At 45.2% G+C, this 26,294-nt stretch overlaps 1 protein-coding gene across 1 annotated transcript in view; it reads left to right on the forward strand.

The window, feature by feature from the left end:
- Positions 1-1,140: 1,140 nt before the first annotated feature.
- Positions 1,141-26,294, forward strand: part of igsf9bb (immunoglobulin superfamily, member 9Bb) — a 47,454-nt gene continuing 22,300 nt past the window's right edge. The window contains exons 1-6 of the mRNA XM_068331500.1: positions 1,141-1,279; positions 14,702-14,893; positions 18,594-18,740; positions 22,782-22,933; positions 24,084-24,201; positions 25,923-26,064. Coding sequence (XP_068187601.1) covers positions 1,216-1,279; positions 14,702-14,893; positions 18,594-18,740; positions 22,782-22,933; positions 24,084-24,201; positions 25,923-26,064 — 815 coding nt within the window. The 5' untranslated portion in view covers positions 1,141-1,215. The remainder of the gene's footprint in view (positions 1,280-14,701; positions 14,894-18,593; positions 18,741-22,781; positions 22,934-24,083; positions 24,202-25,922; positions 26,065-26,294) is intronic.

Genomic DNA, 26,294 nt, shown 5'->3' on the forward strand with positions numbered 1-26,294 from the left:
GTTGCAGTGATTCATATAGAGGTCCTTGATTATTGATTATGTGATTGTCCTTTCATCCCTAAACATCATGTCCAATCCCTCAACATGGATTCATGTTTGGGATGTGGGGATGTGAGGATGCTCAGGCTGGAGGATTCCTCTCCTCTAATTACGCAGGATGATGCCGCAGCTTCTCTTTGGCCTCACACTCCAACCCACCTTGAACGGTTCCCTCCGGTGGTGCCTTCACCGCATCCGCGAAAAACGGAACAGGCACACAAATTGAAGGGGTTAGAAACTTCGAGTTTTGCAATGCATATTTTTCAAAATAGATGTATTGAATGAAAAAACAACAACAACCCAGAAATAAAACAGGAGTAGCTTCCGTAAAATAGAATATAAGGTGACTACCTGTTGAAATTTACCCTCTGCGGATAATTCTGTGGCACAGATTTGCTCTTTGATACAGAAGTCAATAGTATAGATATAGAGAGATAGATAAACTTCATTGATTTCAAACTGGGAAATTCACAAACTAAATTAACAACCAAATAGAATAACTTCTAATTGGTTGTTGATTTGTTATAATTAATTAATGTTAACCACTTCATTCTCACTAAAACATGTATAACTTCCTATGTTAGACTAACATTACGGTTTTGTTTAATAAAAGGCATGAATGTTTATTTTTTTGGCTTCACATAATATTTTTGCCTCACATTTCGTTATTGAAACGCAAGCTGCATCTAAAAATGCTATTACAATATTTAATTTTAAATATATTACCTTATGGGTGAATGAAATGAAATTTACAAAGCAAGAAACCACCAATTTGAGTGGAACCTTAAAATCCGAGTTCCCTGAATGCAACACTTCAACTTGGAAAGCGACAACTCAGCTAACCAATCATCGACCGTATCTGTCCGTCATCTACCAATCAGACGCTGGTAAAGGCGGGGCCGCGGTAAACTAAAAGCTCTCGCTTGGTTTCGCCGCCTCTTCTGCTCTCGTCCCATTGGCGCAGGTGATCCGTCCTCAGGATGCGAGAGGAGAGCCGAGGAAGAGGGGCAGAGAGAGGGGAAAGCGCCGATGGAAAAGTGTCCGGGGCTCGGCTAACAAGTGAACAGGAGACCGGCTCGCTTCAGTTCGTCCTGGACCAGGACTCGGCCATGAAAGATTTACCGAAAGGGGCACTTTGAGATATGATGAGGTTTATTTCTGGCCGGCAATAGTACTATGATTTGGTATGTGGCCACTTTGATAGCAAGTGTATTCAGCACCCGAGGAACAGCCGCTCAAGGTGAGTTGAAGTGCAGGATGTGCGAACCCCCCAGCGCCGGTGCTTCCAAACCCATCATTTGCTTTATTTTTCCTGCTTGTCTTTGAACTTTAAACCATGTCGCTTGTGTGTGAAATAATGTCAGACTTGACGTCATGAAGTTCATCCGTGTGCTCCCATCAGCCGCACCTGAGCGGAGGCTGGCCGGTATGCGTTCACGGAGCCGCACCGGTGTATGGTGGCTGAACCGGAGCAGGAATGGGGGTGGGGGGGGGAACTCCTCGGTTGGTGGTGGGATTAATTCCCTCTGTAATGCACCATGGAGTTTTTCCCGGTGATGAATTGCCGTGTCGGAGTCGTGACGCTTGTGGGCTGCAGAGTGATATATTTTGCAGGCGATCTAATCTGACAAAAAAAAAAATTATTATTTTTTTCTTTCCAAGATGTGTGAGTTGTTTCCTCCACCCGGAGCTCCCGGGTAACATCAGCCGGTTTCGCTGAGTTTGCGCACCGGCGTTTCGTGCAGTGTGGCGGCGAATGTGATTAGCATGCCTCGCTGGTTGGAGAGATGTCATTAAAATGCTAAAATAGGATTAACCTGTTCCTGGGGAGCTGTTCTTGTGCTGAAAAGCGCTGCTGTACCGGCTCCGGCCGCTAGGGGGAGCGCCTCCCGAGCCGGCGCCGCATTCAGGTGAGTTTGAACCGTTCCCAGGTCAGTGGTGACGTCAGCATAGTGGTCAGGACTGAGTTGTGAGTGTGTGAAGCGTTGACATCGGGATGGAACGTGTGTGAGAAGATGTGTGTGATATTAGCTCGTCAGGAATGAAGATGGTCAAGTGTGATGAACACATTGGAGGCCCCTATAGGAGGCTCATAAATAAATTCAATGTGTGCCGATTGAGTCTGGAGATGTGAATTAATGGGAAAAGATCATCAATGATGGTGGAGGTGTAGATTTTATTGTGAAAAAATGTGCTCCTGTTATAAAAACCCATGCTTTTCAATGGGGTTTGGTGTGACAGGATGTCCACTTCAAAGACCTCTGGGAGCGGAGGAAATTTTACTGCTCATATAAGAAAAGGAAACGTCTGAAAGCAGCCGTGATCTCTGTCAAGCTAAATATTTTTGACGGTGACAAGATGGCGATTGTTGACTTGACACAGACAGAAATGTCCAAAGCTATCGAGGCTAACATTAGCTTAGCATCCCACCCCAGACAGACAGACCAGGAGAGACTGCATTGCCCATTTGGATCCAATCATTTCATCATACACACAAATGTGTGTTTTCTCACCTTAAATTCTGCTGATTGCTGGTTTTGTTGAACTCCTGTCGTTTCCTGATGTTTTCTGAACTAAACATCACCAATGAATTTTTTTTTTACAAGGCTATATTTATATTATAGTGATATATATGACTCAAAGAGAAGATTCCCTCCAGCATTTACTTGAGGTAGATGGTTTTAAGTGACTGTAGTTGTCGTCCTTCCTGATTTGGACCGCTGGCGACTTGGCAGAAGGGAGCCACTCTCTTCTGGACGCCAGCGGAGGAGCGGCTGCACAGGCTTGCTGCCCTTTTGGGGCTGATGCCCTTTTGGCCACTTGATGACTTGGGTCTTTGTGCCACGCATCAACGCCGGACAGACGCAAACACGCCAGCCAACAGGAACTGCGCGGGACGGCTTCCTGCCGGCTCCAGCTGGTAGCTGGCGAACGCTTCCACGTTTGTCAGCGATAACCCTGGATCCCAGCCCGGCTGCTGCACCTCCTCTCTTCCTCACCTTGCTCCATCCCTCCTCCTTCTCCTCCCGCCTCGCTCGCTTCTCCCAGGAGACTCGTTGCCCTCCCCCTCCCCTTCCCATCTCTCTCCTGTCCCGTTCCGTCCTGTCATCCTCTTCTTCCGTACACTCGGATGAACTCCTTTTCCTCCGGGCGTCGACTGACCTCCCTCAGCACGGCCGGGCAGGCGAGGCGGCAGGTTGTCTTAGCGGAGGCCTGGGACGCTCGCTGCAGCAACCGTCTGCTGCCAGACACACCCACTTGTTGCCCTTATCCACAGACACACACACACACACACACACACACACACACACACACACACACACACACACACACACACACACACACACACACACACACACACACACACACATGTCGACATGCAAGCATCCCCTCAGGGAGCAGTGTGTCTTTAACCAGGATCTGAACATATGCCCACTAACAGTTGGATTAATTACAAATAAGCTGCCATGCATTTAGTGTTTGCCCCTTCCCACTTAGATGAATTATGGGGGGTGGAAGGTATTAGGGTCCGTTTTGAAAGGGTGAGTTGTTTAGAATATTTTTTTTTCCAGAACTAAAAAGAACTTATCATTTTTTTTATCGTGAATGTTTGAAAGCTTCGTGTCCAGGTTCTCTTTTCTCACTCTTTTGGTTCTGTCTGAGCTCGATTGAACGTCCTTAGAGGAGGACCTTTCAGAGGAAGCTCTAAGTTTGCTTTCTAGTAGACTCTGACGTGGTTTATTGGTATTACAAAAAAAAAAAAAAAAAGACCGGCTTTTGTGACGACATCAAAAACGAAACTGCTGTCGAATCCATCTGGTGGGTCTCTACAGCTGAGAGGAAATTCTCCTGCAATCTGTCAACGATTAGCGATGCTTAGCTGCTGTTTATGTAAGATCACCTGGTAACCAAGGCAACGCTACGTGTTTCGGCATGTGTGGCAAGTTCCTTCTCATCTCCTCCTGCTATCCACCGCGACAAAAAACCTCATGTGTGATCAAAAGTCTGATGCTTTCATATAAACCAGGAAGTAGTTGACTGCTAACATGAGCTGCTGTGGTGCCAGTTCACGGGTTAGCACGTATTTTATTCCTCTGCCTCTCTGGATCTGGACCGCCCCAGTTCCAGCTTTCTTTCTGTGCCAATTTGGTGCTTTATTGAGCTTCCAAAAAACCCCCAAAACTAGACAATGGAATAGAAAGGATTGGAAAGCATCGTACGATAACGATTGATCAGATTCTTTACATGGACGATTGATGGGATTGGGAATGCTTCGTCACCCTGGACTGCCTCCAGAGATCGACAATGTACTTTTTGGGTAAAATGCATGTGTAATTAGCACTGGCGAGGAGCCATGTGGCTAATTAACTCCCAGCAACTTTTGCCGGTCCCTTTGCTTTTTGTTGAGCCCCACACTCTGATCACTAAATGAGTGTTCTCCCTTTAGGTGGGTGGCTGCTTGGCAAAAACAAAGCTGCTGACCAAGAAAGGGGAGACTCTTCTGTGGATTTCAGTCCTGTGGCTGTTCAGCATTTCCTCACTGCTCGATGTGTGTGAAGTGTGTTTTTGTGTGTGTGTCTGGTCATGTGTGTGAGCGCTGCCTTCCGCAGTTGAAACTTGAAACGGATGGAGTCGGGTGGCTTCAGATGAAGCGTATCTCTGGATTGATGTCTCATCAGAATCAGAAGACGCATCTTTATTTTAAAGCTCCTTTCACACAGATCCATTGGCAATCTGATACTTTCAGACGTAATATTCCTGCTTTAAACTTGATGCAGAGCTGACTTTTCACTGCTTCACAGATATGAAAGACTGTCTTTTTTTTTAGTTCCACAGTTTTATTGCCACTATTTCTTATCCAGACTTTTTGGGTGGTGGTTAATTAGATACTACACCCTCATACCAACAGAAAAAAATGGTGGAAAAGGTGACATTATACCACCGTTCAAGACTTTTCAGATGCTCTTTGACCAAAAGCACTTCCTCAAACAGCGATCCCTGAAATGAACCTGAGAAATGTTCTCCTGGAGGAGATTCTGAGAACCAGAGCAGCAAAATGAAGAAGAAGGAGGTAGCTTGATGGCTGTAGATGGTCTCCTCCTTCCTTCTTCTGCTGTTTGTCTTTCAAGAGTCTCTGTGAGCAGAGCTCTCCCTGACCCGACTTCTGGGTAGCAGATTCAGGCCAAATTCCAATTCTTCTCTTTAACCCTGCCAAATCTGCAGGACAGAGCAAAGGGCTGGGTGAAAACACCGTTTTATCATCAGGAGCTGGGATTGATTGATAATGCAGCAATGATTTCGTCCATCTTTTTCACTTCCACGGTTCATGTATGGCTGTGCAGTCTAATAGTCTAATCTCCATGTGCAGGAGAACCCTTCACTCCCACTGAGCTTAATGAAGACTAACACCCTCCTGCCTGGGGAAAATGTCTCTCTCCATAAAAGTCACCAACCTTTAGACGTCAATCACCCTGGTATTTAGGCCAGGAAGCAGGGGCGGGTGGCTGCCGTCAGTCCCCTTGAGGTACCAGCAGCCGCCATTGTGGTTCATTGAACTAGTCGGTGAATGAATGACGGAAAATACTTTCGGCAAGAGACGCTCCAGTGTCAGTTTGGACTGGTGTCTGTTTCATTGAAAATGGCGTATGTCTATTCATCCACTTCGTTCATTTGAAAAGTCTCAAAAGCTTAGCTGTTTTTACCTCAGGCAGTCGGTTACCAGCCGCAGGCGTCTGCACTATCATTCAGTGTCCTGGGGTTGTCTGTTAATTCCATTCAGGCAGGACAGGGTGGTGTGAGTCGGCTACACGACTGGCGCTAGCAGAGACTAAAGTTAAGCCATAGTCTTTTGGCTGGAATCAAGAGATCAGCTCTGTTTTATTCACTACCTGCCTCAGAGCAACCCTTCAGATGCGTGAATGGACAGACTGGAACCTCTACGTGTCTCCATAGCCTGGGAATCAAGATCAAGCATTTGACCTGGAGCAGTCCTTACAGCGCAGTGTTTCAGGAAGGTCTTCCTCTCAGGCATTCGTTCTGGATGTTCCATCCCAACGCCCTTCAGCGGACTCGTCTTCTAGCTGTCCGGCAAGTAATTGCTGTCGTCCTTCTGCTGTGGTCAGGGAACACTGACCCGGCACATCTCTGAAAGTTGACTTTGTCTTTGAGAAGATATTGAAAATAGAGGTTGGGATGAAAACTGATTAGTTCTTCTTCTTCTCCTTTCGGCATTTCCCTACAGGGGTCACCACAGCGAATCAGTTGCCTCCATTTAACCCTGTCTTCTGCATCCTCTTCTCTCACATTAGTTCTTGCGGCTACATTACATGAAAACTAATTAGTTATAATTTGAAATCCTATGAGGGGGAATTGTCCCACATTATGTTTGTATGTATTTTTTCCATAAAACTTTATGTATGGTTCTGCCGATTTTTGTTCGGGTCATTTAAACCTTGTATTTATTCTTTCATACCCTCACCAAAAGGGGGTATTTAAGGCTACCTTTGTTCACCAGTGTGGAAGGGTTCATGGTCCGTCCACATCTCATCAAATATCAATTTACAGACCTTAAAGCAGCTCATCCCATTATTTTGAACTTAATTCTGGACATGACTCGCTTTATTTCTGTTGGACAGTAAGTCCTGAGGCCGAGGCTTCTGCTGCGCCCCCGGTGGTCACGTCCCATTTAAACTGTCCAGTTCTGTGACTGTAACTTCACAGTGATGATGCCGCTGGCGACAGATGCCTTCACGGCGCTTCCTCGCTGCTCACCAGCAGCTCCCTCTGAAGTCTGCCCGTTTCATTTGGAGGCTTTTTAGTCCAACTGTGTGGTTTTTGTTAATTGCCAACATGCATCATGGTTCCTGTCTAGTCCCGTGTATTTCCTGTGAACACTGCCATCCGCTCTCCCTCCCCTCGGCCACCCCTTTCCTCCCGCCATCCTGAGCTGGCTGAACTTCCTCCCCTGTCTCATTTTACAGCCTGGCCTACTGATGCAGCACCGTCAGCTTCCTCCACGCCGACTTCTCCAGACCCATTAAGCGTCCATTGGATATGGCCATAAGATACCTCACCATAGTTTCAGCTGCGCTCCACTAAATTCAGCCAACGCTGCGAGCCTCACACCCCGATACGACTGGCCCAGAGGCAAATGTTTAAAGCCAAGGTTCCATATGGGTATCTTAGAGAACTGGTGCATGATGTTGACAAAGCAATGTCTGTGGCACGGTTTGTGGAACATTATCTACGTGGCAACACTGTTGGACTGATGCAACTTGTAGCACATACCACAGACAAATGATCAAAGTCGTTGTTGTGGTAATTAGTCCTAAAATATTAACAGCGTCTAGCCAACACCTGTACACTTACTTGTAATTTATCCCAGAGGAGGTATAAGTAGTTTAGGCAACGTCTTAAATATCATCTCGTGAACAAAATACGTAACAGTCAGAAAAGATAAACTACCTACATGATATTTTAACTCATTACCTGCTTTAACTAATTAATGAATTAGCTTGAAAGTACGCATTACGTCCCCCTTCCTGTGGACGTTATTAATGTGACATCTCCAGCAGTAGAGGCCAGTAGGTGCAGAAACAGACGGGGCCTCTCTGCTCTGCTGACATTAGTCTTCGGGAGACGATGATGAAATTTCACGATATATTTCTCGTCCGTCTCTCAAAGTTAATTATTGACTCAATAACTGCTTCTTAACGATTGCCTTTTAGAAGACGCATTGCGTGATAACTCAAACATGTGGGCAGGTGCTGCGCCACTCGGGTGACTTCAACCTATTTCATTCCGTCATTGCATAAAATAATTAGAAAATACACTACTGGAAGCCTCATCTACTGAATGCATGCACCTAATCCCAATTCAACCCTATCCCTTGTCTTATGGATTTGCCCCTGAGGTAGGGGTTGAACCTTTGGTTGGTGCATGTAAGTGACTTTGTGACATCACAACGTGACCTGATGTGACCTTGACAAACCAACGACACCCACACAACGCTAATAAATAAATGCACACATGAGGGGAAAAGTTGTATCAGTGGGAAGTCCTTGGGACGCTGTAAGCTTTAGGGTTTTCCAAGACATGTTTGTTCATTGATTGTGGTCGGCAAACACAAGTCAGGTCTGAGGAGACAGATGGAGACTAATCGGAGCGATGGCTCTTATAACCGGAGCGATTTGTTTCCAACCAAGCGCTCCCCATGGTTGCTGCCAGATGTTAACTCCTCCACAGGCTGAAGGTTCTGGATTGAAGGCGACCGGATCTGAATCACAGATTCAAGGGCAGAAGTTCTGCAGCAGTTACTGCTGTGATAAATAGGGTTGCTATTTGCATTTTGTTGAAGCGGTGAATAATGGCTGTTGTCATTTTAACTTGCACATGAACCTGTGTGTGTGTTCTCACACAAACATGATTAGAAATGTTCCTCCTGTGGGGAAAAACCAAAACGTCAAATATTTAAAAGTGAAATTTAGCAGTGCTGACGTTCATGAAACTTGATGCGATGAATCCCTGCAGCTCCTTGACTAATAATGTAATGATTATTATAAATAACTTCCCTCCCTTATTCTTAATGCTCAGAAACAGGAAGCCAATGTGATGAAATCAGGGCTTGATGGCTGAAATGTTCGTGCTGGTGGAACAATGGTTCCTTTGTTGAGATCGTCCAGTCTATGGGCTGCATTTCTTTCCCAGCGTCCTCCTGCTGCACTCAGTGTTCAGGCATGCTTTCATAATGCGAACCAACGGGTGGGAGTAGTGACGGGTGGATGGATGGATGGATGGGTCCTCCTGTCCTTAATGTGGTTCATCTAAATGTGATGCTGCAGGGAATCTTATTCAAATCTACTTAAATCCAGCTCTTCCCCGCCTCTCGACGTGCCGCTGTGAGGGCAAATTGAAACTCTGACAGACAAGCCGAAGCGAAAGCAAACTTTTTAGTTTTATAATTCATAGTTCGGCTGTGATCTAAAAATAGAGCCGTCCACTCTCAGCTGCTTTGCAGCATCAACAGACAGAGGAGCTCTGAGACCTGAGGATTTTTAGAGGAAAATGAGAAACCGATAAAAAAAGACTCTTTGTTACCGAACACCAAGACTCTGTAGAACCTTTACATCACCAGTGTTTAAATGTTCTGCTGCTGGAGAAAACCTACCTATAGTATGTCCATGCATCCATTCTGAAGCCTCACCCACAGTATTTGAGTCTAGAGTCTACAGTCTAGACGAAGCCTGCCCCTCCTTCCCAGACAGGAAGGGGACACGCTAACCTACACGCCGGCTTACAAAATGAAGGGGTAGAGCCAAGTGGTAGGACTGGAGGGGGAGATTGTGTTTGGGCCTGGATGTCCAGCGTTATCCACTTTATTCCTAAGGACCGTGACAGCTCGGAGTGTTAGCTTATAGGAGTGGTCGTCAATGAGAGGAGACTTCTAGGTCCAAATTAGCCAAACGATGGTTGGAAAGCGAGGCAGGTTGAAGCTCCACGAGAAATCTATGTGTTTGTCTATTATAATAGTCCAGGTTTCACTTGGATCCGTGGCTTTCTGAGGTTGACTATCGCTTTCTCACCTCAGCAGACAAACCGTGTCAGGGGTGTGTAGATGTGGCAGAGATGTGAAAGCAACTGCTGTGAACACAAGATTCATGTAATCAGCAGGGAGTAAACTCACCAGCAACCTGGATGACTGAGAATCTCCACAGCCGTCACCACCAGCGTTTTCTCCCATTAACTCCTCGGTAAAGAAAGTGTTGTTGAATGAGATTCAGTGTTTATATATATATTTATATGTAGTGTGTAATTCAGTCTAATGTGGTTTACTTTCATGATTGAGATTGTAATGCAGGATAGTCTGTTGTTGCTGGTTGGAGTCGCCGAGACGAACCAGTCGTTTGTTTGTCAAATGCTCTCTTTGTACCAAAACTAATATCAGTGTCAACGTAGTAGTTCTCGATTTGTTGTGAGTGTTCCTGAACTTATCCATCCTCAGCCATCTGGCCTTAATTCCTGCCAGGCCACAGGAGGTAAGAGGCTCAGAAACACTTCTTTTTCCTCCACACAAACCCCACATCCAAGACTCCAGGATCCCCCAAAAACGACGAACAAAAAGACTCTTACAAGCAGTTTATTTTGACAGTATTTGAATGAATGGAAATATAAATGAACAATCTGCCACCCTGATGATCTCAGGAGGTTTCTAGCTTGTCTAAACTAAATAATTTATTAGGAAGGAACATTCAGATACCTGTAGGAAATTAAGAGTTTGCTTCTTCCACATTGGCAATTGGCAAAAGGGGGCAGAGGGGGTGAGAAGACAATAACTTTACTGTGCAAATGTGATCGACTTCCAACCACAACTCAGGAGTTGGTATTACCTCCTGAAGTGCAAAGTGACGAGGCTAGGTAGTTAGCATGCTAACTTTTAGTGGATACCCCTGCCAGGAGATCCATATGACATCCAGTTTCTTCACATTCTGCACAAAAAGACAAGAAGGACTCCGTATGTTGACGTTAAAGCCACCGTAGAACCAGCTGAACTGAGGTCTGTTTGGAAGCAGTTGTCGACGTTCACCTTGACCGGTGGCTTCAGCCGTTTGCGTGGACTAACAACAAATGGAAATTAGATCCAGGATTAAAGGCCTTTGAAAGTCAACTCCGTTGTCTCGCTTCCCCATCTGTGTTAAATGTTTGGCGTGTTACAATTTCATCTCTACAACCAACGGATTTTCTCTGCTTTTACCCAACATGCGATGCGAGAAGGATTGGACGCTTCTGTACCCTTGAAAAATCTCGTTTGAATTGAAGTGACGAGGGGTGGGAGTGTGGAGCAGAAGACCAGAATTAGGTCAAGTCCCCCATCCTTTTTGCTGCAGCATTAGTGTTTTAAGCCACCCTGATGTATCTGAGGGTTCCAGCGCAAGCTGACAAACGCAAAGCAGCGTTACGATTTCCAAAACCCTATAGGCAAAAAAAAAAAAATGTTTGGCTTTAACTGGGAGGACCCAATTTAAACTGAGACGGAGCTTCAAAATCACAGCTTTTCACAATCTATTATCATTTACAGATCTCCCCCAAAATGCATTGCTTTTTTTCTGCAAGAGGTATTTGCAAAAAAAATAAATGGTGTCGCCCAGAACTCTTCCCACATTATTGGCGTGAAACTATACTCGTCTTCGATCTGATGCGGGAATAGAGGCTCTTAATGGGCTCTTGATGCTTCTGGGTTGGGAAACCGTTTTAATGTGTGTCTTTAATTCCCTCTTTTACAACGAGAAATGAAGTGACTTTTTTTTCCTTGTTGTTGTGTGCAGTCGCCTCGCTGGTAGTAAGTTTAAGCACCACTTTATTATAGGGAGAGATTGTCCCTATTAAAGCCAACTAAAGCGTCTGGTCGAAAGCATGCCGTTCAGAAAATATGTGTTTCCTGTCTTCACCGTCAGCTTTTTAGATGGTTGATGATGTCACTTCCTGATCATGTTAGATGATTGGCTGGTCAAACTGCAAAATGTATGTATCGGCCTTACCTGTCTCGCAATATCTACACCGTTTCAAAGTCTTTTTAATGAGTTCCTGAACATCTAAATTTTTCCAGTTGTGTGATCTCAAAAGAAGCCCCCCCCCCCACCAACCCCTCCACCCCCTGGATTCACCCCGGGGGGCTTTAACTGATGAGCCCTGCTGTTAATGATGTTGAACATGAACGAAAACGACCCCTTTTTGCTGCTTCTTACTTTGGGATCAAGGTTTTTGTTCTTTTACAGTATTTTTAAATCGACAGCCTAGACGACATCTAACATCCCAGACGTCAGCCAAAGCAGAACTTTTCTCTGAATTCCGCTGTTTCGTATTTCACACTTCAAATTTAATACTTTAAATTATAGCCTCGTTTTGCTGCCATCGTAGTTTCTGTTGAACTTTTAGCCTCAGGACTTCAGCGTCTGGACGACGATGATGGGATTCGAGCATCTCTCAGAAAGCAATAAGATTCCACCACCGGTCTGCAGCTTTTCTCTCCTGCTGTGAGGAACTAAAGCACATGCATATCAGGGCAATGTAGTCTTAAGATGTTTCATTATTTGCCCCCACTGCCTTCGTACATCCCCTTGGTTTTCCCTGGCTGACAGGCAACATTATTAATGCCTTCATTAATTTCACAGAGCTGCTGTTTTATTTTCCATCACCGGGTTGAACTTTGGAATCAGATACAGCGGGAGCGTTCAGGTGCTAGAATAATAGGCAGTATGATAATGCACTGACCGTGCTATCAATGATTTAGGTGGACGTTGTGTAAAAATCTCATGTATTTTTCATCTTTGTTGGCACTCAGCCGAGTGGGCCGGTCGTCAGCGCCGGCCTGGATCTGGAAGAGCAGCTGAGCAGGAGAACTTTGAGTGTGTTCAGTGTTTTTAAGTGTCGACACAGCATCCCATCTGCAGCAAGAAGCTACACAACATGTGTGTGTGTGTGTGTGTGTGTGTGTGTGTGTGAACGGTGATGCGTCCTCATGCGTTTCATCTCACCAGATACTCATGCATGATCTCATCTGTGTTTCGGAATAGACGGAGACGTGCAGGTTTTCTTTGAAGCTTATCCGTTTCAAACTTAGTGTGAAAATGAGGCCCGACCAGCCGACGCGTAGAATCACGGCGTCACGCGTCCTGTGTTATTCTGTCAGATTACAGAGGAGTTTGTTTTTGACGCCCTCGCAGCTGGGAAAACCACACGTCAGCTGGAAATGACACAGACTGAGGAGATGCAATGAGCTGGAGCTGTAGGAGACGGTGCATGAAGTGCATTTTCACTTCAGATGGGGACAAAAATTCAAAATAAATTGGTGAATATTGCAGCGTTTGTGCAAGTTTGACTTCCTTTGTGGTCTTTAGTATTTAATGTTCCAGTAATCATGCAGTAGTTGCAGAGGGAAATGTGAATTAATAAAAATTTTATTTTGTCAATTTGCTCAAAAAAAGCAAACCTTTTGAAACCTTTTTTGAGATAACCTTTAGAATGACTCATTCAACGGTTTGATGTCACCGGTGACATCAAACCTGACTAAAATAGAAAGAAGGAAAGAAAGAAAGTCAATTTATTCATGTAGAATAAATATATGACTAAATATAAAATACATAACATTAATAATTATTAATGAATAATATAAAATATGCCATTAAAATCCATTAGCATTCTGACGCTGGCTTCAGGAGTGTAATCTTAACTCCTCTTGCTGACACTCCTGTCAGCACCTCCGTGTTTTTAAAAAAAAAATTTTTTTTACAGTGCGATGATGTCCTCCCCCGGGTCTTTGATTGTAAATGAGCTTAACCCCCGTGGGCGGAGGAGAGGATGAACAAACGGGCTCCTCTCGTCCGCTCCCTCTCCGTCTCATCAGCCGTAAACAGTGAAGTCATACCTTCCCACGGGCCTGTTTTTGTGCTCTCTGCTATGATGTCACCAGCAGCCAATCAGCACGCGGGGCTGCTTTAGGTAGCGTGTGCGTGAGCGAGGAGGTGGGGGTGGTGTGACGGAGGGATGGAGGGATTGGGGAGGGGGGGGTTCACCACTGGGAAAAGCACACTTGCTCGGTTATTATGTGGTTCTGGCAGCACGAGAGCGTCGCATCATATCACCAACGCGCCGGCTTCCTCTGATACGGTGATGTCATGTTCGGTGTGTGTGCTGCACGTAGGCGTTGCACACACACACACACACACACACACACACACACACACACACACACACACACACCGAACGCCACCAGGCTGTTACTGCTCTGTGATTATAATGATGCGTTTACAGATTGTCTGGTATTCACACTCACGGTTCCTGAAGCTCGTCTTCGGTGTTGAACCTCCAGTCGCCGCTCAGGCTGACCTCGGTTCAAGGTGACCTCGTGACACCTCAGTAACACGGGAACGCTGCAGACATCAGTCAAGATGTTCAGGGCAAACACTTTCTGGTAATTTCAGACTTGAAATTGAAATCCTCTGAGCTGAAGAAGATCTGGGGCTGGGGGGTCGAAGATCTGGGGCTAGGGGGTCATTTTTGTTAATAATGAGATAATGTTCTGACCTGGCCTTCAGACCGCTCCTTTAAGACGGTTTAACCTATTTATGAACTGAAATTACAGCTTTAAGTGAAGGGGATGGCGAGCTAATGTCGCTAACTTAACAAAATACATTTATAATGTTTGAAAAATTAGGATTTAAACAAGTTTTCTTGCGATTTAACGCCATTTTCAGCCTCTTTCTATATCTATTTTTTAAATAGGATTCCAGTAGAGGAAGAGGAAGGTCATATCCTGTGGAACTCATATCGTATCCTTGCAATGCTAACGATTTCCCAAATAGATGTCTTGGATGATGTCCTGGAGGAGGTTAAAGGTCAATATGTTATTGAGCATTGGGTGCATTGTTGTCATGACGATTACGATGCTTCCCAAGACAAACCAAACGACCTTAGTTTGGCTTTTTTTACAGTTTCGGAACAGGAATCAATCTTTTATCCAGAAGCTACAACAAGAATGCAAGCGTGTGTGTGTGTATGTGTGTGTGTGTGTGTGTGTGTGTATGTGAGTGTGTGTGTGTGTGATGTGAAATGAGATGCAGCCGCATCCGCCGCATAGATCACCTTTGACCTGTGAATGTCCCCTCAGGTGCCCACGGAGTGCGAGAGGAGCCTCAGTTTGTGACGTCACGCGCCGGAGAGAACGTCATCCTGGGATGCGACGTGTCCCACCCCCTGAACGGCCAGCCCTACGTGGTGGAGTGGTTCAAGTATGGAATGCCCATCCCCTTCTTCATCAACTTTCGCTTCTACCCTCCTCATGTGGACCCGGAATACGCCGGTAAGATGGAGAAAACGAGCGCACGGCATCGCTGCTTTGTGGCACCTACCTGTATAATTACACCAAATGCAGACACCGTGGTGGGATCACACCCCCACTGCCCCACCTGGGGTGTGACTGACGACTATGATGTCACAAGAAGATGATTATTATAAGATTATTTAAATAAAAATGGGGAGAATCCCACCAGGGAGGACACCAGTGATGTAGTTTTTCTCTAAACTTCACCGAAATAAAAAACAGGAAACTGATCCCAGGGTTGATGCATCTGACGGAAAGCAGCTCATTGATTGGCCGCTGTCTGCTTTTAGCAATTCCTGCAGCAACGGGAATTAAAGTCAAGGATTGTGGTAAAAAAAAAAAAAAAAATACCGGAGCTGTGTGTAATCTTTTTTTGCAAACTCACACACTTTGCCGTCATCGATTAGCGCGCTGAACTTTGATGCCTGACAGGAGAGTCTGCTGAGTTACAGATACGATGCTTCGAGTTACACAATCCAGACCACAGCGAACAAAAATAAAAGCACCGGGACGTGAACGTAACCCGACAAGACCCGACATACACCGGCATTCTGCAACTTCCAGCGTCCGGTGTGTGTGTGATTTAATGTTGACTGGGGTTATCAGCAGGGACGTTTGTCATTCTGAGCGGCAGCCGCTCGGGCTAAAAGCAGCTTAACGCCGTTATTTTCCACTTGGCTATTTTCTGATTAAAAGTGAGGCGAGATAAAAATACTGATAAGTGGTTCGTTAACGTCAAGAGATGAACAAATCCTCTTACTTTGTCAACTGGAAGGCGAATAAAAATGACTTTTGGGAACCCACTCGGGCTTGTTGGACCATAACCTACATTTAAAGATCAGATGCTCTTTCTCCAGAGCTCTAGTCTAAATGACGGAGCTTTAATAAAAGATGTTTGGAGTGACTCAAACATCCCTTTGTTTGAAAGAGAAGCTTTGAGCAGAATTTCTATGTTCCATTGTGGGCAAACCTTCCTCTATTTCATCATGTATGACGTCACGGGTCACGGTCAAAGCCGCTGAGATTCTAGCATAGATATGAAGGCCACCCCCGCCCCTGAAAACTGACCCCATCCATCCTTCTTGTTAAGCAACAAACACTTCTTTCATTCTTTTATTGAGAGGAAAATATTTTTTGGGGTTGGTTCCGTCGACCAGCGGCACCGGATACAAGCTTCAAAAGAGTTTGACCCGTGACTGGATCCACGGGCCTCCAAGTGGGGGCTGCAGAAAGCTGATTAAAGGCATTAGTGGAGCTGGACAAACTGAAAAGAGACGGATGAAGGGACAGCTGGACGTCTGTCATAATTACTACAATAAACCAAACTCCTGCTGACGCCGCCTGAGGGAAACCGTCCCACTTCCAAATTATGTGCATGGACACAGTCGAGATTGGGATTTACTTGACTTGAACCGGGAAATAAAATGAGAAATCAAGACATCTATCGGCGCCGTACCGTTAGCGACCCGACATGTTCACACATAGCTTCAAATTTGTGATATGAACTTCTCCCAGAGATAAAATCATGAATTGGTTGAACAAATTTAACGAGGTCGGATTAACAGGAACTCTAAAGGTCGCCTCTTTGACACCTCCCTGATAAAAAAAATATCTGGGTCAGAATGAAATCATTAATGGTCTCCAGAGGATGAACCCTAATGATACTGATGACCCCTGACATTTATTCTACATCTAAACATTTGATTTGTCACCACTGTGGTGGAAACTTCAGACTAGAGATGTTCCTAATGACTCTAGCAGTTTAAATGAAGGTTAAAGATCCAGAGGATTGTTGGTTCTCTTGAGAAAAAGAACCACCAATGATTTGTCATCAAGATTTCACGCAAAAATACCCCGAGGTTTAAGAACGTTGAAAGTCCAGACCTCATCGTCTGTATTTGACCGGATTGCACGGCGATGACATCATCCCGTCCTCAAGTCCAAAAGGCAGGCACATGTTCAGATGGCAGAGGGCAGTTTTGATGTGAATGCGTCGCATTCAGCCATCTGCTGAAAGCATCGCTTTTATCCCGCTGCACTCGCCGTGGGCCGGAGGCATTTTCAGGTTCTCTGTCCCACATCTCAGGATCGTCTGGAGGGAATCGGGGCAAATGAACGGCTGTTGAACGGAGTATAAAGTAGAACATAAACAAAATGCAAAGATCCAGTCATTATTTTTGGGAAGCTTCCCCTTGAGGATTCATAGACACGTTTACGAACATGGGAATGGCTGTTGGCGCCGTATGTTCCGGGGGAACGTCGCAAACATGTGGTGAAGGATATTCTTTAGATTTATGAATATAACATAAATGTTTTTAGGTAGAATGAAAGACTTCTGGTCCCAGAGTTCAGCACCGTCCACTCTTCCTGGACGTCTCCTATTGGTTCTAATCCTGTCAAACCTGCACTGGATCGTTTCTTTACAAACACTGACAATGATTAACGACAAATTAATCGACTTAACATAATTCGCGGCGCCTTGGTGTCGCCGCTGTCACATCATTGATGTGTTGCGATGCAGATGATAATATGTTAACTATGGAATTCTAGCTTTTCAGGCTAATTATAACCCACGGATGTCAAAACAACTGTAAAACATGAATGAACGCTGTTAAATAGTTTGTGAACATGACTCACCGTGGGAGGTTGTCTGGGTAATGGAGTAGATGTTAGAGCACATGGAGCGGCAGAAACTGTTAAGTTATTTTAAGCGCAAAAAAAAAGAAGCCAGTTTTATTCTTCATTACTGTTTTTGTTCCAAACTGGTTTCGGTCAAAGTGAGGATAGTCAGTGTTGTACTTGTGTTCCCTCTGGGGTGAATTCCTGTTCGTGAACTTTTTACGGTTCAGGACTTCAGGATCATCCTGGCCTGTTTGGACTCTTTATGTACCTTCAAACAGAGAGAAATGTAAGTGATGTCAAATGTCAGGCGCTGCAGGAACAAGCACAGCGGTCACCAGCGCTGTTACACGACTGGAACTCAGGCGTTCTCTGGTCCTCCCAGTCGTCCTAGACAGAGACAGACATGAATATAACCTGAGATAAAAATAGTCTCATCAGGACACACAGTCTTGGGATCAAACATCCCTTTGACAGTATACCTTTAACTCACCGAGACAGCTGCCAGAGCAGCTGATAAATTTACCTGGTGTCGTGCGGCGGAGGGAATTAGGACGCTAAAATGAATCAGAAGGAATACCCACAATGCAGAGAGGATATGAGCGAGTGAGAGGGATTAATGACGGATAGCCAGGCTTTGATAACGCTGACGTTTTGAGCCGTCCTCTGCTCCCTGAAAGCCTTCTGTTTTGCCACTATTGCTAGTTGCCATCTGTTATTCCGAGAGCAGCATCATCAACCCCCCGCCCCCCATCTCTAACCCCGTCCCTTTTAGCTTTTGATCTGTAAAAGTAAAACACAACCTGACTTTGAGCTCACCGAGTCTAAAGCTGATAACAGTGCTGATGGACTCATCATAGGGTCATCAAGTAGGCCAGGCAGTGAAACGGAACAAACGCCAAAAATACACCTTAAATATAACAGAAGAAACTAAAAAGGGGAACCTTCAAGAATTAAACGAGAAGGAAACAAAAGTTTAGACCAGAAACATCGCAATCAAAGGTAACTCAAATCCTCACCCCCTTACCAGCCACGCCTTTCCTCCATTTCCGTCCACCAGGACGGGCCAGTCTTCACGGCAAGTCGTCCCTGCGGATAGACAACGTTCGCTCAGACGACCAGGGCTGGTACGAGTGTAAGGTGCTGATGCTGGAGCAGCAGGCTGACACGTTCCACAATGGCAGCTGGGTGCATCTGACGGTCAACGGTGAGTACGAGTACCAATGCATTATTCACAGCATGTTCACTACACACATGACGCATGGAGGCCAGAGAGCCTCAGCATGAGTGTCAGGTAGAGATACCGTCTGGTCCTCATAGTCGTACCGATAATAGAGTATCAACCGACTCTCATCAGCATCGTTTGATAAATCTGCCCTTGAGCAGGAAACGGCGTGACGTCTCCAGACGAGAGCACAGGAGTCTAGAATAAAAGAACCCCCACCAGCATCAACACAGACATTATTATTTACTATTACAAGAGCAGTTTTGTCTTACTTGGTAGCTCAAGCATTCATCGAGACACTTTGTCAGACGGCTATGATGACGCTAGTTGCTGTGGTAACAGACACCCCAGATACGGTCCTGTACGCCCTCCATTGGTCACGCCACATTAGCTCACTACCATCAGTCCTGTTGGAGTCTTTAAAGGCTTCCTAGACTTCGTATTTTCCTCATTTTGTTCGACATGTCCATCCGTCCGCTGTTTTAGCGGAAAACCAGAGTTGGGGTTCAGGTTCTGTCTGGTCACAGGTGAAGACATTCAGAGAAGGAGGAGAGGAGTGTCTCTCTGGGGCAAATCCATGCACACCACCATGAAATCAAGTATAATGAATGGACAGTTCGGCGATGAACACGAGAAACCCCTGCAACTGTTTTAAGTGAGGTAGAAGAAAGTCCTCGTGGAAGGCAGGAGGTCCTTTTGGGGTTCTCTCCTCTTGATGGCTTTGATTGCTGCAGCCGTGTCCTCATTTATTTTTCAAGCCGGACAGGGGTCCCCAAAGCGTTGGAGGTATTCTCAGTGAAACAGAGGATCTTTTAATGGAGAGACCCAGAGTGAAGCTGTGGCGGGTTCGGGAGACGGCGGCTCTGGGGAGTTCTTGAATCTCTTGAGTTGTTGGTGGTGTCGGTAGTTGGGCGTAAGAGCGCTGAGATAGTCTTGGAAGACTATCCAAGACGGTTTCGTGAGACCTCATTCGGAGAAGACGAACCCACCCAAACTATCCATCCCCAACTCCGTGTGGTTGATAATCCCGCCTCAGGAGGCTGTAATCGTTACGTAATCTCACTGAATCGGTTATGTCTTCCAACATTAGTTCACACCCTACGTTAGTGAAGCCATAATAGTGAGTCTTATTATGCGTGAGTGGGCTTTAACATTACAGACATGCGCTGAATGCCTAAGTAGGTGTTCCAGCACCATATGTTGAAGTGTGACGAGCAACTTTTTGAAACTGAGGTGACAGAATCTTTAAGGTTCAGCGTTGTGCTTCGTGCTCACGCTGCACGGAAAGCTCCAGCAGTGCTTCTATTTATAGACCCCCATTTGCCAGCCACCTCTCCCTATCATTGTCAAACATCAGCTGTTGTCAGAGATTACTGCCATCACTTTAGTAGCGCTCTGCCTTCTTGGCACTTGCGGAAGGGATGCATATAGATTCTAGGTGAGATGCATAAAGATGGCTGCAGCTTCTCTGCTGCGAACCGAAGCAGTCGGGTGAAGCTCTGTCTGTCTGGATGTGGTCCAGTTTGTAGGGGTCGCAAGTACAGTAGGAGAGCACTGACAGAATTGTGTCAGTATTTCTGAGTATCTATTCAGGCCAGATCAATCCGTGCCAGAAGTTCCATATCTTGAGAGACAATTTTCTTTGTGAATTCAAATCTTTTTAAAAGAAATCTTTCACACAGTCTATGCTGTCATTTCCTGAAAAGCCCATTGGGCTCAATTGTGCCGTATGAATTAAACTGCCACAGCCAGGTTTTCTAGCGTAGCCCTTGGTCTCTTCATGTTTCATGACATACAGTAGTTCTATTTTGAACTGGAGCATCTGCAGAATATTTTTGCATACCTAATGTGACCATCCGCCGAAGTTGGGCAAGGTAGGAGATGAATAAATTGTTCTAGTCATGACTGTCTTCACTCCCAGCCGGCGCCGGTATCTTCACCTGGTGAAAACGATTTAAACTGCCTCTGTTAGCTAAACTCATCCCAACGGGACGAGGTTCACATCTCCCAGGGTTCACTGCTCCCCCCACCAAAAATAGATTCATCTCTTCCTCCTGCCTTCCATTCCCGGATGCAGGACTCGGTGTTGCACAACAGTCCCTTTATCCGTCCTGTTTGTCAGTAACTTCCTTCCTGTTTCTCTTTGTTCTGTCTTTTGATATCCTCCTTCTTTTGAATTCTTTCCCCTCTCATTAAATGTTTCTGACATTTACAGACATGCATGCACAAATGTGCTCTTTCTTGAAGACTTTGGGTCGAAGGCAGTGCAAGCATCTTTATTTAGGTCTTCTTATTCTGGTCTGAAACAGAGTTTACTATGAACTCCTGCCATCGACATTGCTCATCAGTATGGACAGATCTCGGGAAAGGTTTTAATACTAACGATACCCTCATAGATGAGAGGAACTACACAGAAAGTCAATGTTATTTCCCTCACAGTGGGTTGCTTTTTATTTGCCTGCCCTCCTGCAGTGACACACATATCATGTTGGCTGGAACAGCCACTACACACACGCTTGATTGACGTACGAGTCTGTACACACCCAACCCAAACTGCTGTTACCCACCAGAACAGCACCAGAAATCCACGGTCAACATGCTGGTGAACACAATATAAAAACACATCCAGATGCAGAGGAACCAAAGCCTTTCAGGAGGAGGTGTGAGGCAGACGAGGCCAAAACAAACCGAAAATATCCAAAAGGTTGCAGCAAAGCAATCCAAAAGAGAAGTCAGGAAACAAGACAACAAATCCAAAAACACAAGGAAAGGCTGGACTGGCTGACTTGAGTACAGAAGGCAATCTCTGGCAAAGAATAAAGGAAGCGCCGGATGACTAAATACACCAGGGAAGTGCTGCTAATGAGAAATAGATGAGACTAATCAACAATCAAAAGGCAGAGAAAGTAACAAAGGCAGGAGGTGTAAGGCAGAAACAGTCCGGCGCCTGACGGACCAAAGAAACAGGCAGTAGATTAATTCAGCATTTGGACCACTGGGGTTAAGGTTCAGGTTAGAAGCAACCGGAACCCAGCTCCACCTTAAATAAGTAATGTGGCTGTTAAAGTGTTGGAGCGTAGGGGAAGAGATAAATTCCCAAGAGGCTGTTGAAAGAAGTTACAGGACATTTATGCTCCATTCTACCATTCTAACATTATGATAAAGGGATTTATACATCCCAACACATCTGGTTCATCCTCTCGTAAATTATAAATGACACCTCAGTCTTAGTTTAAACCCATCAATCTTCAGCGACATGAAATCTAAACATCAGGAGATGTAAAATCTTGTCTTTCCCTGAACATAGAATCCAGCAGATGAACTGCAAACGCCTCCAATAAGTTGCGCGTTTGGCTTTCGCGGCGTGACGAAGTGCGTCAAGTAGAATTAGCATCACGACTGGGTTGTGGCTGCAGATGGAATTTAGCATTTAACAATCGAGAGGCTACAGGATTACACATGTAAGCAGATCAGCTTCAATCCTAAAGTGATTAGACTGAGGGTATCAAAACAGGATTTATGATTGAACAAATCTGCGTTGAATCACTGCGGAATGATGTCCGCGTGTTTTCAGCATGGCGTTGGGTCGGTTTAGGTTAAAGAGTGGTGGGATAGTTCAAACCAATTGTCTGGATTTTAAAGAGGATTTAAAAAAAATGTTCTTAACAACATATGACATGTGTGCAACTATTAATCTGTGCTGAGGTTCAACTGCCCTGAAAGGCAGGACTTAAATATGTTAATAATGGTATTATTATTGGTAATTATTGGTTATTTTCCAACATTTACTGCATTATTTTTTGCATTTAATTCATGCAATCATACAAGAACTCTTCAGGAAGTTCAAAATTGTCTCCCAAGATTGTGGTTTTGATGGATTCTAGACCCCAGGTCTCTCTCCCCTTCTACTATATACACTCCATTAGTTCCTCAACGGATGTAGCTGCAACTTATAGCGATGCTTCAGAGGGTTTCTCAAAGCATCAAGGTTGGTTTGGCTGAACTCCTCCCTTTCCTCCTCAGCTCCCCCAACATTTTCAGATACGCCACCTCAGTATGTAGAGGCCAAGGAGGGGGGCAGCATAACTTTGACCTGCACGGCCTTCGGCAACCCCAAACCCTCGGTCAGCTGGCTGCGAGACGGCAGCCTCATGGTCACCGGTGCCAAGTATAAGGTACGGTTCTGAATATATTGTGTACTCGAAAGACCTCTGCTGTGCTTCTGTTGGGTTTTGTCACGGTGTAAAAAAAATAGAGCTGAGAGTAAAAAGATTTTAATGAGAAAAAAAAAAAAAAAAGACTGGGTCTTCAGGCAAGAAAGTTTGTTGTAGGAATGGAAATGACTCCCCCACAGTAGATCAATTATTCAAGTGACTGGGCTTTGTTCATAGGAGGGTTATGGATCTAAATTTTTCACAGGCAGCAGCTTTTTCTTCGTCACCAGACTTTTGCTGCATTTTTCTGTTGACTGGTGAGAAACGAGATAAAAATTTTAGCTCAGATACGTGTTTTTGTTTTTCACACTATTTAAATGCGATTTTACTAGATTATTTTCATGCATTCTTATTATTATTATTTTTACCTGTCACATATGTGTGCAGTAACAGATCCAGATCCAAAACTGAATGCCTAAAATTGATTTCCGATAAGGCTGGATTGAATTAATTGTGTCTTTGTGGAGGTAAAACACTTGTATTTCCGTTCTAGTTCAGTATCTGACTTTATATCCAACTTTAAACCAAATTTAGATTTCAAATTGACTCGGGTCCGCTGAAGGTGTGGTCCCCGCCCCGAGACACTGGGGGGGAGGGGGGGGGGCAGGACTGACAGTTTCGTACGGAGGAGAGCAAGATTTAAGACATCGCCTCCTTCGAGTAACAACCGACGTGATAAAAGATAGATTTACTGATAAAGTGACAGATTCACCGCCGGCGTTCATTACATCCGTCTCCTCACATTGTTCTCACTCTTACTCCACACACACACACACACACACACACACACACACACACACACACACACACACACACACACACACACACACACACACACACGCACCCGCTGTAGCAGGTAACTCACTATCACCACGTTCATTCACAGTTGAAGGCACTACGCCTCTTAATAATCTTGCATAATTCACTAATAACGAAGTTTGGATTTTTGTATTTAACTCCAGTGATAATAATCAGTAATAATCAATAATTCTTTTTTGTAAAGTCATTAAAAAAGTGTTGCTCCTTTTGTGCGTTTTAATTGTTATTTTTTTTGCCTGATTACATGAGGTTCACATCTAAAGGTGTTTAATGAAACCTGTGTCGCCTGAAGGTGTCTGATGGGAGTTTGACGGTTCTGTCCATCACCCGCGACGACCGGGGGGCCTACCTGTGTCGAGCTACCAGCCCCCAGGGGGAGGCCACTCACACCACACGGCTGCTGGTACAAGGTGAGTGGATTAAAACCTGTGTACAACAAGATGTGTGTATAAATATAAATCTACCCAGAATGCATTGGAGGATCCCGTCTAGCCGCCTAGCTGCTATGTCACGGTGGCGACGGCGGCGTAATTGGTCCAAACCATTCTCTGGTGAATGTTTTCTGTTAATTTAAAATGTGTTAAAGATAAATTTATCTCCTATCTGCCGGCGTCAAACAGACAAAAACTTTTGTCAGCGAGTTTAAACAGCGTTTAGAAGCGGGAGCAGATTATATTCTAATTAGTTTGGTGGAGACAAACAGTTCCATTTAAAAGTATAATTATATTCACACATGTGAGCGTTTTGTTGGGAGAATAAAGAACGAATGATCCGAACTCCATCACTAAAATAAGACAGTGTTAGTATTAGTTTTTAAAGCATGTTATAGGTATAAGAAGGGTATCCACAGAGGTCTGAGCCAAGGGGTGGGGGAGCAGGGGGTTGTTGGACCCGTGCTGTATAATTTTTTTTGGGGGGGGGAGGCGGGATTAATAGAGGCCCTCCTGGAAAACCGCTGAGCTGCAGATCAGCTCCGAGACGCCGGTGCCAACAAATCCCCGGCACTCAGCTGGTTCCAAATGTAGCAGGTTGGCACACACTCACACACACACACACACACACACACACACACACACACACACACACACACACACACACACACACACACACACACACACACACTTTAACACTTTAGGCCAGTCATCCAGCACGGGCCTAGTCCTGGTTTTACTGCTGGGGGGCAGGCAGATGGAAAGGATCAGGCGGTGGGATACAGATCAGAACGTATGTGACGGTTTTAAGACTCAATTTGGATGTGTGTGTGTGTGTGTGTGTGTGTGTGTGTGTGTGTGTGTGTGTGTGTGTGTGTGTGTGTGTGTGTGTATACTGCTTTCCTTCACTGTCTGTCCCTTTTTGTCGGAACTACGTTGCACATAAAGTTTAAAACTCACTCTTTAACAGAACTTCTGACCTTCCTGCCTTCAGCCTGACAGGAAGTGGATCAGAACCAACTTGTTGCTCGTCTGCGGCGCCGAGGTGGAAACAGAACCTTTGGTCCGGTGAATTCCAAGTGTGTTAAATCTCATCAGCACCTCATTCAGATGCCAGGCACTTGAGGAGTGTGATGGTTCTGCTTTATTGATCCGCTCTATTGACGAATAAAAAAAAAAAAAAAAAAAGAATCCTGACCTCAGTCGTTCGTGGAGCTCAGGTTATTCTCTCTCTGCTGACTGCTCATCCTCCAGCTCCAAGGACACCTCGGCCGTTTCTCGGTCCAATCAATGTCCGGTTCTGTCGAGTTCTGTTGAGTTTAACTTGTAGTCTTACAGTCACGAATGGAACGCGACCGCGAATCAGGTATCATGGAAATAAAAAAAATAAAAAAACGAAGGATGATCCGTCTCTGGGAGAAAGGATCACGCAGGAGCTTCATAATCCACTGCAGGATGTTAAATCCGTGTGTGTGTGTGTGTCCACCCAGGACGTATACAGGACCGTAAATACTGTACCTCATCTGGTGCTTAAACTAATTCCCCTGTTGTGTCTGTAGATGAAGTGACGCGGCTAAGTGAGTCCCACTGAGGAGGTGATGTCTGTGGGACGACCCCAGCGTCTGATGCGCCATCAGGACGTTATATGTTCTGTAAAGTTTCAGTTCATTTCATTCGTTCCTTCCGTTTCTGTCCTCCAGGCCCTCCGTTCATCGTGTCGCCACCGGAGAACATCACGGTCAACATCTCGCAGGACGCCTTCTTCACCTGCCAGGCGGAGGCCTACCCCCGCAACCTGACCTACACCTGGTTCTGGGAGGAGGACAACGTCTTCTTCAAGAAGTAAAGTGTTTTCTGCTTCGCTAGAAAGCAAGGAAACAGAATTTATAAGATAATCAAACTGTCTGCTTGAGTCGGACGAAGGTTTTTCAGATTGACACCATTAACAATATTTCTGCCGAAGGTGGAGAAATTAGACCGTATATTCCTGTCGTTGAATTGCTGAGGCGTCTGGAATTTGTTTTATTGTGGCTCATCGATCGCTTCCCTGAACTTCAGATGCTATTGTTCAT

Source organism: Antennarius striatus, chromosome 13 (assembly GCF_040054535.1).
Source record: "Antennarius striatus isolate MH-2024 chromosome 13, ASM4005453v1, whole genome shotgun sequence".
Classification (NCBI taxonomy): domain Eukaryota; kingdom Metazoa; phylum Chordata; class Actinopteri; order Lophiiformes; family Antennariidae; genus Antennarius; species Antennarius striatus.